Below are 13,374 nucleotides of genomic sequence, written 5' to 3'. Positions count from 1 at the left end.
ACACACAATTATTAAGTATATGCTCTCTCAGGATTGTGTTATACAGGCGTTCATAATCAGTAACTTTACTGCCATGTAACCACCCCTCCAAGGCCTTCACTGAATGGTCAATGAAATCAACCCAGTCTTGTGAAGACTCCTTTTTGGTCTCTCTGAACTTTATCCTGTACTGTTCAGTGGTTAAGCCATAACCATCCAGGAGTGCATTCTTAAGAACTTGGAAATTATTAGCATCATTTTCTTTCACAGTAAGGAGCCTATCCCTACCTTTTCCACTAAATGATAGCCATAGGATAGCAGCCCACTGCCTTTGAGGGACATCCTGTACAACACAGGCCCTCTCAAGTGCAGCAAACCACTTGTTAATGTCATCCCCCTCCTTATAAGGGGGAACTATCTTGTGCAGATTCCTGGAATCATGCTCTTTTGCAGGATGACTATGGGGAATACTGCTGCTGCCACCATGGGTATCTAAACCCAACTTCTGTCTTTCCTTCTCTAATTCAAAAGACTGTCTATCCAAATCCAGCTGTTGTTTTTAAAGCTTCAGTCTGGTTTGTTCCACCCTCAACTTATTGAGTTCCCTCTCTAACATTCTGTCATCAGGGTTGGTGGGAGGGACATTCCTAGATACAGAGGTATGATGGGAATGAACAGAAGGGGACCTGTCCCTTACAGAAGCCACCCTAACAGCTTGGTTAACAGAAACATTACTACCAGTATGGTGAGAATAAATGCTTTTGCTATGATGTGAGACAACACTATTTGTATGGTGTGGCTCATCATCATTACCAACTATGCTAGACTGTCTAGTAATGGGCAGGCTAGGAAGTTTCTTTCCTGAATCTTTTCCTGGGGGAGTCCCTGAATCAGATTGAGAACTATTAGGTACTTTTTCAACAGATGAGGCACCTATGGCCTTATCCTGTTCTCTAAGCATGTTAAGTAACAGTTCCAAGGAAGGATTCTTCCCTACACTCAAACCTCTCTCTATACAGAGACTCCTTGCTCTTTTCCAGCTAAGGTTGTCATATGCAAGTTTGGACAGATCAACATTTTGGCCTGTGCCAGACATTTTTAGAGAGAGTTAAAGTGATAGTAAAAGATAAAAAGTTTGTCAGAGCTTTTAGAAAGACAGAGAAAAAAACTTTTAAAACTTTTTAGAACTTTTTAGAAAGTTAGAAGTACTTTTCAGCACTTAGAAAAGAGTGAAAAGAGGAAATGCAAAACTTTTTGGCTATGTGTATATACACTGACCTTGTTTTGTATATTTTTCTCTTATGAAAAGTACAATGACAAGAGTGGTAAGTAGTCTCAAGCACTTATCCCACCACTGCACAACCAATGTAGGAGGCTGGACTGGCTTGTAGTGAGTACCAAGGGGTACTTGCACCTTGCACCAGGCCCAGTTATCCCTTATTAGTGTATACAGTAGGGTGTCTAGCAGCTTAGGCTGATAGATAATGGTAGCTTAGCAGAGCAGCTTAGGCTGAACTAGGAGACGTGTGAAGCTACTACAGTACCACTTAGTGTCATATGCACAATATCATAAGAAAACACAATACACAGTTATACTAAAAATAAAGGTACTTTATTTTTATGACAATATGCCAAAGTATCTTAGAGTGTACCCTCAGTGAGAGGATAGGAAATATACACAAGATATATATACACAATAGCAAAAATATGCAGTATAGTCTTAGAAAACAGTGCAAACAATGTATAGTTACAATAGGATGCAATGGGGAAACATAGGGATAGGGGCCACACAAACCATATACTCCAAAAGTGGAATGCGAACCACGAATGGACCCCAAACCTATGTGTCCTTGTAGAGGGTCGCTGGGACTATTAGAAAATAGTGAGAGTTAGAAAAATAACCCTCCCCAAGACCCTAAAAAGTGAGTGCAAAGTGCACTAAAGTTCCCCTAAGGACAAAGTAGTTGTGTTAGAGGAATAATGCAGGAAAGACACAAACCAGCAATGCAACAACTATGGATTTCCAATCTAGGGTACCTGTGGAATAAGGGGACCAAGTCCAAAAGTCACAAGCAAGTCGGAGATGGGCAAATGCCCAGGAAATGCCAGCTGCGGGTGCAAAGAAGCTTCTACTGGACAGAAGAAGCTGAGGTTTCTGCAGGAACGAAAAGAACTAGAGACTTCCCCTTTGGTGGACAGATCCCTCTCGCCTTGGAGAGTCGTGCAGAAGTGTTTTCCCGCCGAAAGGACGCCAACAAGCCTTGCTAGTTGCAAATCGTGCGTTTGGCGTTTTTGGACGCTGCTGGGGCCCAGGAGGGACCAGGAGGTCGCAAATTGGACCTGAAGAGAGAGGGGACGTCGAGCAGGACAAAGAGCCCTCACTGAAGCAGGTAGCACCCGGAAAAGTGCCAGAAACAGGCACTACGAGGATGCATGAAACAGTGCTCGCCGAAGTTGCACAAAGGAATCCCACGTCGCCGGAGACCAACTTAGAAAGTCGTGCAATGCAGGTTAGAGTGCCGTGGACCCAGGCTTGGCTGTGCACAAAGGATTTCCGCCGGAAGTGCACAGGGGCCGGAGTAGCTGCAAAGTCGCGGTTCCCAGCAATGCAGCCCAGCGAGGTGAGGCAAGGACTTACCTCCACCAAACTTGGACTGAAGAGTCACTGGACTGTGGGGGTCACTTGGACAGAGTCGCTGGATTCGAGGGACCTCGCTCGTCGTGCTGAGAGGAGACCCAAGGGACGGGTAATGCAGCTTTTTGGTGCCTGCGGTTGCAGGGGGAAGATTCCGTCGACCCACGGGAGATTTCTTCGGAGCTTCTGGTGCAGAGAGGAGGCAAGCTACCCCCACAGCATGCACAAGCAGGAAAACAGTCGAGAAGGCGGCAGGATCAGCGTTACAGAGTTGCAGTAGTCGTCTTTGCTACTATGTTGCAGGTTTGCAGGCTTCCAGCGCGGTCAGCAGTTGATTCCTTATCAGAAGGTGAAGAGAGAGATGCAGAGGAACTCGGATGAGCTCTTGCATTCTGTTATGGCTTCATGTATACTATGATGTCATATGGTTCTTTGGGGAAGCGAGATGGAGTGGAATGCGATGACGAGAGGATTCCGAGAGAGACGGTTGGAGAAGTCGGAGGAGAAGAAGGAGAGGTGAAGTGCGACGGACTTTCCCGGTGGATGTCGATATGATTATTGAAGTTGCTTTGATGTAATAAAGATATCTGAAATACATCTTGGCATTTGGCGACGAGGTGTTCGACATCCACATTTGAATCCACGCTGAGCAGAACTGAGCAGGCTGCCAGTAGAAGGAAGAATTGCTGTTGATTTTCCATCAACAGGCGGAGACACGGCGGACACCGGTGTGGGCGTCGCGATCTTTCAAAGAAGAGCGGTTATTTTTTTTCTTCCATGGCTGCCTAACGCAAGAAGACGGGAACAGGCAGAAAGTCGGGGGACACTGGCACGAACGCCTAAATTTTTTTTTTGGTTTCTTTCCCCAGCAGCGCCACTCACCTCAGTCACTGGGTTTCTTTGGGGCGGCCGGCAGCAGGATTCCTGGTTCCAGGAACACTTCTTTCTCCGGGAGGCTCCTGTTCACGCTGGAGTTGACGCTGTGCTGACGCTGCACGCTGTGTGTGGAGCACTTAACTGGGAGTGTGCTCACCGGATTTTGCTCGCAGGAAGTAGGAAATAAGGAAAAAAACCCTACTAAGATATCTAGATATCTAGAGTGCTAACTTTACGTGGATGAACTATAGCAACTAGAGTGCTGACTTTTACTAGAACTTTAGGACATTATAAGGACATGAGACAATGTATGACAACTATAGTTAATTAATATTTTATTTATTGGTTTCATTCATTTCAGTACGCAGTTTATTATGTCTCATCATTCTCCCCTCAGTATGTCCCAACCTCCACAATTTTTATCAGAACGTGGTGAACCAATTTTGCCATGGAAGAAATGGATAAACTTATTTGACTCATATTTGATTGGTATTGGTGGTGAAAAGTTCTCACCAGCAAGGAAACAAGGAATTTTACTGCACAATTTGGGAATTGAGGGACGTAATATTTATGATAGTCTTGACCTTATAAGCATTGGCACTGCTGAAGGTGAACCGAGAGACATTTATGAGATGTCTCTCATGATGCTTAAGAAGCATTTTGACGGTCGCATCAATGTTGTTATGGAAAGGCACAAATTTTTCATGAGATCTCAGGCAAAAGATGAGAGGGTTACTAATTATATTGCAGCACTTAAAACGTTAGCTCAGACATGTGATTTTGCAGATGTAACTGAATCTCTTATACGGGACCAATTGGTACGTTGTACGAACAATCCCAGAGTTCAGGAAAAGTTATTGGCTAAAAATCCTACGTTAAAGGAAGCAATTATAATTGCAGAAAGCATTGAACATGCTATTCTTTGGGTCAAGGAGATAAAGGATGTGAACACAGGTTCTCATATGGACTCGGGATACACAGCTATGTCAGCTGCAATCTCAACTTTTGATGATGAGTGTGGGAATGAGTTAGTACATAGAGTTTCGGAGAAAATGAGGGTCAGCAATGATGTACAGAAAGACTCTAAGATCAGATGTTTTAAGTGTGGGAATGCTGGTCACTTGGTAAACAATCCTAAGTGTTTTGCAAGAAATGTTAATTGTAGGAAATGTGGGAAGAAAGGACACTTTGCGAAAGTTTGCAGAAGTTCTAAGATAAATTTGGTGGGAGAATCTTCTGCTGATCAACAAATTGTATTGTGTATTAATAATACGTGTGCTGGAGATTTGCAATCTGATGGGTGTTCAGAGGATAAACTAGTCATGCCGCAGTGTGATGTTAATATTGGGGAGAAAACTGTTGCAGTGCTTGCTGATTCGGGATCCCCGTTTACATTGATTGGTGATAAAAATTGGGAAAGAATTTTTGGTGATGATAATATCAAATTGATTCCACCTGATATTTCTCCGGTTGGTTATGGGGGGCAAAAAATTGATTTGTTTGGCTACTCCATAATGTCAATTAAATTTAAAGGAAGAGAGACTGTGGGTAAAATATATGTAGCAAAACGTGGCAATAATCTTTTGGGGTGGCGTCATCAGAGAGATTTGGGAATAATTTTAAATCCAAACGCCCCTGACCAAGTTCTTTCTGTTACCAGTATGAGTGATGATGCAGGATTTGCCAGTGAGTTTCCTGAAGTTTTCAGTGACAAATTAGGTTTACTAAGGAATTTTAAACATAAGATTATTTTGAAAGCAGGTGCGAAACCAATTGTGTACAAAGTTAGGAAAGTTCCTCATTTGATGTTACAACCATTGCAAGAGGAACTTAATAGACTGTTGGAATTAAAGGTCATAGAGGAAATTGAAGCATCTGAATGGTTGGCCCCCATAGTTTTGGTCCCCAAGGACAATGGAAAAAAAAATAAGGTTATGTGTTGACCTCAGGGGCCTTAATCAGTCTATATGGGTAGACCGTCAACCTTTACCAAATATTAGTGAGACGTTGACCATGCTGACTAATGCCAAAGTATTCAGTGTTATGGACTTATCAGCAGCATATCATCAAGTCATGCTTCATGAGGAGTCAAGACACCTTACCTCTTTTGTTACTCCTTTGGGTGCGTTCAGATTTCTCAGGATGCCGTTTGGGCTAGCCTCAGCTGCGGCTTGTTTCCAGAGGGTTATGAGAGAAGTACTTAAAGGTTTCGATTCAATCTTGTTTTTTCAAGATGATATTTTGGTGTATGGTGAAGACACAGCAAAACATGATGAGGTTCTAAGATCTGTATTAGAGAGACTAAAAAATAATGGGTTGACGTTGAAGAGGGAAAAGTGCACATTTAGAGTAAATTCTGTCTCATTTCTTGGACACACTATTTCTGGGGATGGCATAAAACCCAAATTGGAATTGGCCAGATCAATTCTGGTTGCGCCAACACCTACTGATAAGGATCAAGTAAGATCGTTCCTTGGGCTTGCTGAATACTACTCGAAGTTTGTTAGAAACTTTGCAAGTGTAATTCAACCTTTAAGAGTAATTTTAAAGAAAGGAGTGCGTTTTGAGTGGTCTTCAGAGTGTGATGAAGCATTTAAATCAGTGAAAAATGACATTGGTAAAATGCCCACTTTAGGTCACTTTGATGTCAAACGCAAGACCATTTTGTCTACGGATGCTAGTTTGAAGGGTTTGGGTGCCGTACTTTCTCAATTAGTTGATGGTGAGGAGAGAGTGGTAGCATTTGCTTCCCGTTCACTTAAAGGAGCAGAAGAACGATATTCAGTAATTGAGCGTGAAGCATTGGCTTGTACTTGGGCAATAACCCATTTCAAGTTCTATTTGTGGGGTTTACCTTTTACTCTCAGAAGTGACCATAGACCTTTGGTACAATTGTTTGCATGTAGAAATAATGAGAACACCACACCTAGGATTAAACGTTGGGTTGAAAGTTTGTGGGATTTTAATTTTTCATTGGAATATTATCCGGGGAAGAAGAATATTCCTGCGGATTTCCTTTCTAGATTGTCGGTTTTGGATCCAGGCATGATTGAGCATCCTCCTATTTTGTGGGTTAAAGAAACTGCTTTTGGTGTAGGAGAATGGAGTGAAGAATGTGATAAAGATATTGTCCGCAGTTCAGTTATGAATTTTGTGGTGCATGGGTGGCCGTGTTTGAAGGAATGTTTAATTGATGTTGGAGCGTTCTGGTGTGTTAAAGATGAACTTAGTATTATAGAAGGTAACCTGTATAGAGGAGATAGATTAGTTCCACCTGCGGGATTGTATAAAAAATTGATCAACTTGGCTCATGATGGACATTTGGGTAGAAATCTTACCAAATCTAGCATTAGGGAACGTTATTGGTGGCCGGGATTGGACAAACAAGTTGAAGCTGTGGTAAAGGAGTGTTTCCAATGTGCCAGTAATGACAAATCTAAAATAGTGCGAACTGCTCCTTTGTCTCCGATATCTGTTCCAGATGTGCCATGGGTCAAGTTAGGTTTAGACTTGGTTGGACCTTTTGAGCTATTACCTCCTGGTGAGAAATTTGTAATTGTTCTTGTTGATTACACTTCCAAATGGGTTACTGCTAGTTGTGTGAGTTCCATCACCACAAGAAATGTGATTGAGCTTTTAACTGATGTATTTGCATGTGAAGGTATCCCCAAGGTGGTTATTACGGATAATGGTGTACAATTCACTTCTTTGGAAATGAGGAATTTTCTTAATAATTTGGCAATTTCCCATCATCGAACTGCGTTATATGCTCCACAAGCAAATGGTTTAGTGGAAAAGATGAATCAGTTAGTGAGAGCGAGTGCTCAGGTGGCCCTTGAACATAGGATAAGTTTGAAAGTGGTTCTGAGAGAGAAGTTATGGGCTCATAGGAATGCACCTAATGTTATCACAGGAATGTCTCCTTTTCGAATTTTGAAGGGTAGATTGGCGGGTTCCAAATTGAATCCTTCTTGGTTGCATTCTGGATTACAAAATCGGAAAGAGTCACTTATTTCTAAATCTGTTCGTGCCAGAGTAATTGAGAATCAAAATAGGTACAAGAAAAGGTTTGATGAGAGGAAGTGTGTAAAACAGAGGGATTGGTCTAAAGGGGATTTGGTGTTTATAAAAAAACCAATATGGTGTAATAAAGGTGTTTCCAAATTTATAGGGCCAAAGAAAATTGTTGAAATAAGGAAAAATGTTGTGGTACTTGAGGATGGTGAAGTTTGGAGTATGTCTCGCTTAGCCAAGTGTTCTAATGGGAAGGAATTGAGTAACACAGTACCTGATTCAGAGATGAGTGAGAAGCTAAGAAGGAGTGTGAGGAACAGAATTTTTCCAAAGCACCTATCAGACTTTGTGAAGTAAATTTTGAAAGTCATATTTTGTTGTGTATATAATTAGAATTAATTAATTGTTTTTTGTTTGGGTTATGTTTTGTTCCCTTAATTGATACAATGTTGAATTAATCGTCTTAAACATTCCGATATGTATTTAGATTGTATTATAGTTTTATGCAATATTATTTTGTTATATTTTGTGAATTGTAAGGGGGAAGATGTGTTATGGCTTCATGTATACTATGATGTCATATGGTTCTTTGGGGAAGCGAGATGGAGTGGAATGCGATGACGAGAGGATTCCGAGAGAGACGGTTGGAGAAGTCGGAGGAGAAGAAGGAGAGGTGAAGTGCGACGGACTTTCCCGGTGGATGTCGATATGATTATTGAAGTTGCTTTGATGTAATAAAGATATCTGAAATACATCTTGGCACATTCGTTATCTGAAGTTTCCCCAGAGACAGAGACCCTAAATAGCCAGAAAAGAGGGTTTGGCTACCTAGGAGAGAGGATAGGCTACTAACACCTGAAGGAGCCTATCAGCAGGAGTCTCTGACGTCACCTGGTGGCACTGGCCACTCAGAGCAGTCCAGTGTGCCAGCAGCACCTCTGTTTCCAAGATGGCAGAGGTCTGGAGCACACTGGAGGAGCTCTGGACACCTCCCAGGGGAGGTGCAGGTCAGGGGAGTGGTCACTCCCCTTTCCTTTGTCCAGTTTCGCGCCAGAGCAGGGCTAAGGGGTCCCTGAACCGGTGTAGACTGGCTTATGCAGAATTGGGCATATCTGTGCCCAACAAAGCATTTCCAGAGGCTGGGGGAGGCTACTCCTCCCCTGCCTTCACACCATTTTCCAAAGGGAGAGGGTGTAACACCCTCTCTCAGAGGAAGTTCTTTGTTCTGCCATCCTGGGCCAGGCCTGGCTGGACCCCAGGAGGGCAGATGCCTGTCTGAGGGGTTGGCAGCAGCAGCAGCTGCAGTGAAACCCCAGGAAGGGCAGTTTGGCAGTACCAGGGTCTGTGCTACAGATCACTGGGATCATGGGATTGTGCCAACTATGCCAGGATGGCATAGAGGGGGCAATTCCATGATCATAGACATGTTACATGGCCGTATTCGGAGTTACCATTGTGAAGCTACAAATAGGTAGTGACCTATATGTAGTGCACGCGTGTAATGGTGTCCCCGCACTCACAAAGTTCAGGGAATTGGCTCTGAACAATGTGGGGGCACCTTGGCTAGTGCCAGGGTGCCCTCACACTAAGTAACTTTGCACCTAACCTTTACCAGGTAAAGGTTAGACATATAGGTGACTTATAAGTTACTTAAGTGCAGTGTAAAATGGCTGTGAAATAACGTGGACGTTATTTCACTCAGGCTGCAGTGGCAGGCCTGTGTAAGAATTGTCAGAGCTCCCTATGGGTGGCAAAAGAAATGCTGCAGCCCATAGGGATCTCCTGGAACCCCAATACCCTGGGTACCTCAGTACCATATACTAGGGAATTATAAGGGTGTTCCAGTAAGCCAATGTAAATTGGTAAAAATGGTCACTAGCCTGTTAGTGACAATTTGGAAAGAAATGAGAGAGCATAACCACTGAGGTTCTGGTTAGCAGAGCCTCAGTGAGACAGTTAGGCACTACACAGGGAACACATACATATAGGCCACAAACTTATGAGCACTGGGGCCCTGACTAGCAGGGTCCCAGTGACACATAACAAACATACTGAAAACATAGGGTTTTCACTATGAGCACTGGGCCCTGGCTAGCAGGATCCCAGTGAGACAGTGAAAACACCCTGACATACACTCACAAACAGGCCAAAAGTGGGGGTAACAAGGCTAGAAAGAGGCTACTTTCTCACACAACCCCCCCCCAAACGAAGGACAATAAGGCTAACCTTGGCCAGTTGAGACTTTATTGTCTAAGTGGTGATAAGTAGAGAGTAGCTCTGCAATAGACTGGTTACTCCCTTTATCATCCACTATATGGTTACTTCCCTGTGGGGATGTAAACCACCCTGTTTGAAGTTTTTTAGCTAACCAACAATGTGAAGATGTATTTTCATAGTTTCTATCAGTAAGTTTTAGTTTAGAGCAGTGGGAATTATCCACTGAACCTATTTGTAATGATGGAAATGCCAGACAGGGATGCTGTCTCAGTAAAGCCATAGCTGGGCAAAAACTTTGTCTATATGGCTGGAAGAGAGAACAGGGATGCTGTTTCTCTTGAGTTGGAGCAGGGCAGGGATGCTGTCCTATGAGCTCCACACTAGGGCAGGGATGCTGTCCTAAGTGTTGTGAGGCAGTGCAGGGTTTCTGCACTAAAGTTTCTCTGGGAGGGTTGGAGGGATGCTCCATGTTAACTAAAATGGTGCTCTTGTTGTCACCAATGTTAGTTATCCCACAGAGAGGTACTTCTACCTCAGGGAGTCCAGCTTTGCCAGCTGATGATTCCCTTGGAACAGGTGCCACCCCAGGAGAGGTTTCTCCCACCACAGGAATGGTATCCTGAATGGTAGGGTGGTTAGGGGATACTGTGATACCCTTTTTACCTGTTGATGGAGAGGGATCCTGAGTTTTCAGGCCTTCTCTCCTTTGCTTTTTCATTTTAGTAGAAATGAGAGGGAACAATTCCTCAGGGATGCCCAGCATGGCTGCATGGGCATAAAACTCTACATCAGCCCAACCTGAGGCCTCTAGGTCATTACCTAAGAGACAGTCTACAGGTAGTTTCTAGCCCTTGTCGTTCTTGCAGAATCCTCAGCTTCTAATGCCTAGTAGCAGCTTCTTTGCACCCACAGCTGGCATTTCCTGGGCATCTGCCCACCTCTGACTTGCTTGTGACTTTTGGACTTGGTCCCCTTGTTCCACAGGTACCCTCGACTGGAAATCCATTGTTGTTACATTGCTGGTTTGTGTCTTTCCTGCAGAATTCCCCTATCACGACTTCTGTGCTCTTTGGGGAACTTTAGTGCACTTTGCACTCACTTTTCAGGGTCTTGGGGTGGGCTATTTTTCTAACCCTAACTGTTTTCTTACAGTCCCAGCGACCCTCTACAAGGTCACATAGGTTTGGGGTCCATTCGTGGTTCGCATTCCACTTTTGGAGTATATGGTTTGTGTTGCCCCTATCCCTATGTGTCCCCATTGCATCCTATAGTAACTATACATTGTTTGCACTGTTTTCTAAGACTATACTGCATATTTTTGGTATTGTGTACATATATCTTGTGTATATTTACTATCCTCATACTGAGGGTACTCACTGAGATACTTTGGCATATTGTCATAAAAATAAAGTACCTTTATTTTTAGTATATCTGTGTATTGTGTTTTCTTATGATATTGTGCAAGTGACACTAGTGGTACTGTAGGAGCCTCACTCGTCTCCTAGTTCAGCCTAAGCTGCTCTGCTAAGCTACCATTATGTATCAGCCTAAGCTGCTAGAAACCCTATACACTAATAAGGGATACCTGGGCCTGGTGCAAGGTGTAAGTACCCCTTGGTACTCACTACAAGCCAGTCTAGCCTCCTACAACCACTTCAGGGGCAAATCCAAACTATTATAGATTGGGTTCCCCCTACTACTCAGACTCAGGTGAGAGCCTTTTTAGGCCTCACTGGGTATTACAGGAGGTTCATAAAGAACTATGGCTCCATTGCAGCCCCTCTTAATGACCTCACATCCAAGAAAATGCCTAAAAAGGTATTTGTAGGAAAGTACCATCTTGCCTGGCATGTTACCCCCATTTTTCACTGTATATATGTTGTTTTAGTTGTATGTGTCACTGGGACCCTGTTCTCCAGGGCCCCAGTGCTCATAAGTGTGCCTGAATGTGTTACCTGTGTAGTGACTAACTGTCTCACTGAGGCTCTGCTAATCAGAACCTCAGTGGTTATGCTCTCTCATTTCTTTCCAAATTGTCACTAACAGGCTAGTGACCAATTTACCAATTTACATTGGCTTACTGGAACACCCTTATAATTCCCTAGTATATGGTACTGAGGTACCCAGGGTATTGGGGTTCCAGGAGATCCCTATGGGCTGCAGCATTTCTTTTGCCACCCATAGGGAGCTCTGACAATTCTTACACAGGCCTGCCACTGCAGCCTGAGTGAAATAACGTCCACGTTATTTCACAGCCATTTTACACTGCACTTAAGTAACTTATAAGTCACCTATATGTCTAACCTTTACCTGGTAAAGGTTAGGTGCAAAGTTACTTAGTGTGAGGGCACCCTGGCACTAGCCAAGGTGCCCCCACATTGTTCAGGGCCAATTCCCTGAACTTTGTGAGTGCGGGGACACCATTACACGCGTGCACTACATATAGGTCACTACCTATATGTAGCTTCACAATGGTAACTCCGAATATGGCCATGTAACATGTCTAAGATCATGGAATTGCCCCCTCTATGCCATCCTGGCATTGTTGGCACAATTCCATGATCCCAGTGGTCTGTAGCACAGACCCTGGTACTGCCAAACTGCCTTTCCTGGGGTTTCACTGCAGCTGCTGCTGCCAACCCCTCAGACAGGTTTCTGCCCCCCTGGGTTCAAGCCAGGCTTGTCCCAGGATGGCAGAACAAAGGACTTCCTCTGAGAGAGGGTGTTACACCCTCTCCCTTTGGAAAATGGTGTGAAGGCAGGGGAGGAGTAGCCTCCCCCAGCCTCTGGAAATGCTTTCTTGGGCACAGATGTGCCCAATTCTGCATAAGCCAGTCTACACCGGTTCAGGGGACCCCTTAGCCCTGCTCTGGCGCGAAACTGGACAAAGGAAAGGGGAGTGACCACTCCCCTGACCTGCACCTCCCCTGGGAGGTGTCCAGAGCTCCTCCAGTGTGCTCCAGACCTCTGCCATCTTGGAAACAGAGGTGCTGCCAGCACACTGGACTGCTCTGAGTGGCCAGTGCCACCAGGTGACGTCAGAGACTCCTTCTGATAGACTCCTTCAGGTGTTAGTAGCCTATCCTCTCTCCTAGGTAGCCAAACCCTCTTTTCTGGCTATTTAGGCTCTCTGTCTCTGGGGAAACTTTAGATAACGAATGCAAGAGCTCATCAGAGTTCCTCTGCATCTCTCTCTTCACCTTCTGCCAAGGAATCGACTGCTGACCCCGCTGGAAGCCTGCAAAACTGCAACAAAATAGCTAAGACGACTACTGCAACTCTGTAACGCTGATCCTGCCGCCTTCTCGACTGTTTTCCTGGTGGTGCATGCTGTGGGGGTAGTCTGCCTCCTCTCTGCACTAGAAGCTCCGAAGAAATCTCCCGTGGGTCGACGGAATCTTCCCCCTGCTACCGCAGGCACCAAAAAGCTGCATTACCGGTCCCTTGGGTCTCCTCTCAGCATGACGAACGAGGTCCATTGAATCCAGCAACTCTGTCCAAGTGACTCCCACAGTCCAGTGACTCTTCAGTCCAAGTTTGGTGGAGGTAAGTCCTTGCCTCCCCACGCCAGACTGCATTGTTGGAAACCGCGACTTTTGCAACTACTTCGGCTTCCGTGCACTTCCGGCGGAAATCCTTTGTGCACTGCCAAA

The 13,374-nt window shown here is 44.5% G+C and overlaps 1 protein-coding gene across 1 annotated transcript in view; it reads right to left on the bottom strand.

The window, feature by feature from the left end:
• Positions 1-8,056: 8,056 nt before the first annotated feature.
• LOC138276142 (collagen, type I, alpha 1a-like) overlaps positions 8,057-13,374 on the bottom strand; it is a 91,782-nt gene continuing 86,464 nt past the window's right edge. The window contains exon 8 of the mRNA XM_069219180.1: positions 8,057-8,228. Within this exon, the coding sequence (XP_069075281.1) occupies positions 8,057-8,228 (172 nt within the window). The remainder of the gene's footprint in view (positions 8,229-13,374) is intronic.

This window comes from Pleurodeles waltl, unplaced genomic scaffold (assembly GCF_031143425.1).
Source record: "Pleurodeles waltl isolate 20211129_DDA unplaced genomic scaffold, aPleWal1.hap1.20221129 scaffold_37, whole genome shotgun sequence".
Taxonomy (NCBI): domain Eukaryota; kingdom Metazoa; phylum Chordata; class Amphibia; order Caudata; family Salamandridae; genus Pleurodeles; species Pleurodeles waltl.
This window is presented reverse-complemented; position numbering and strand designations above follow the sequence as displayed.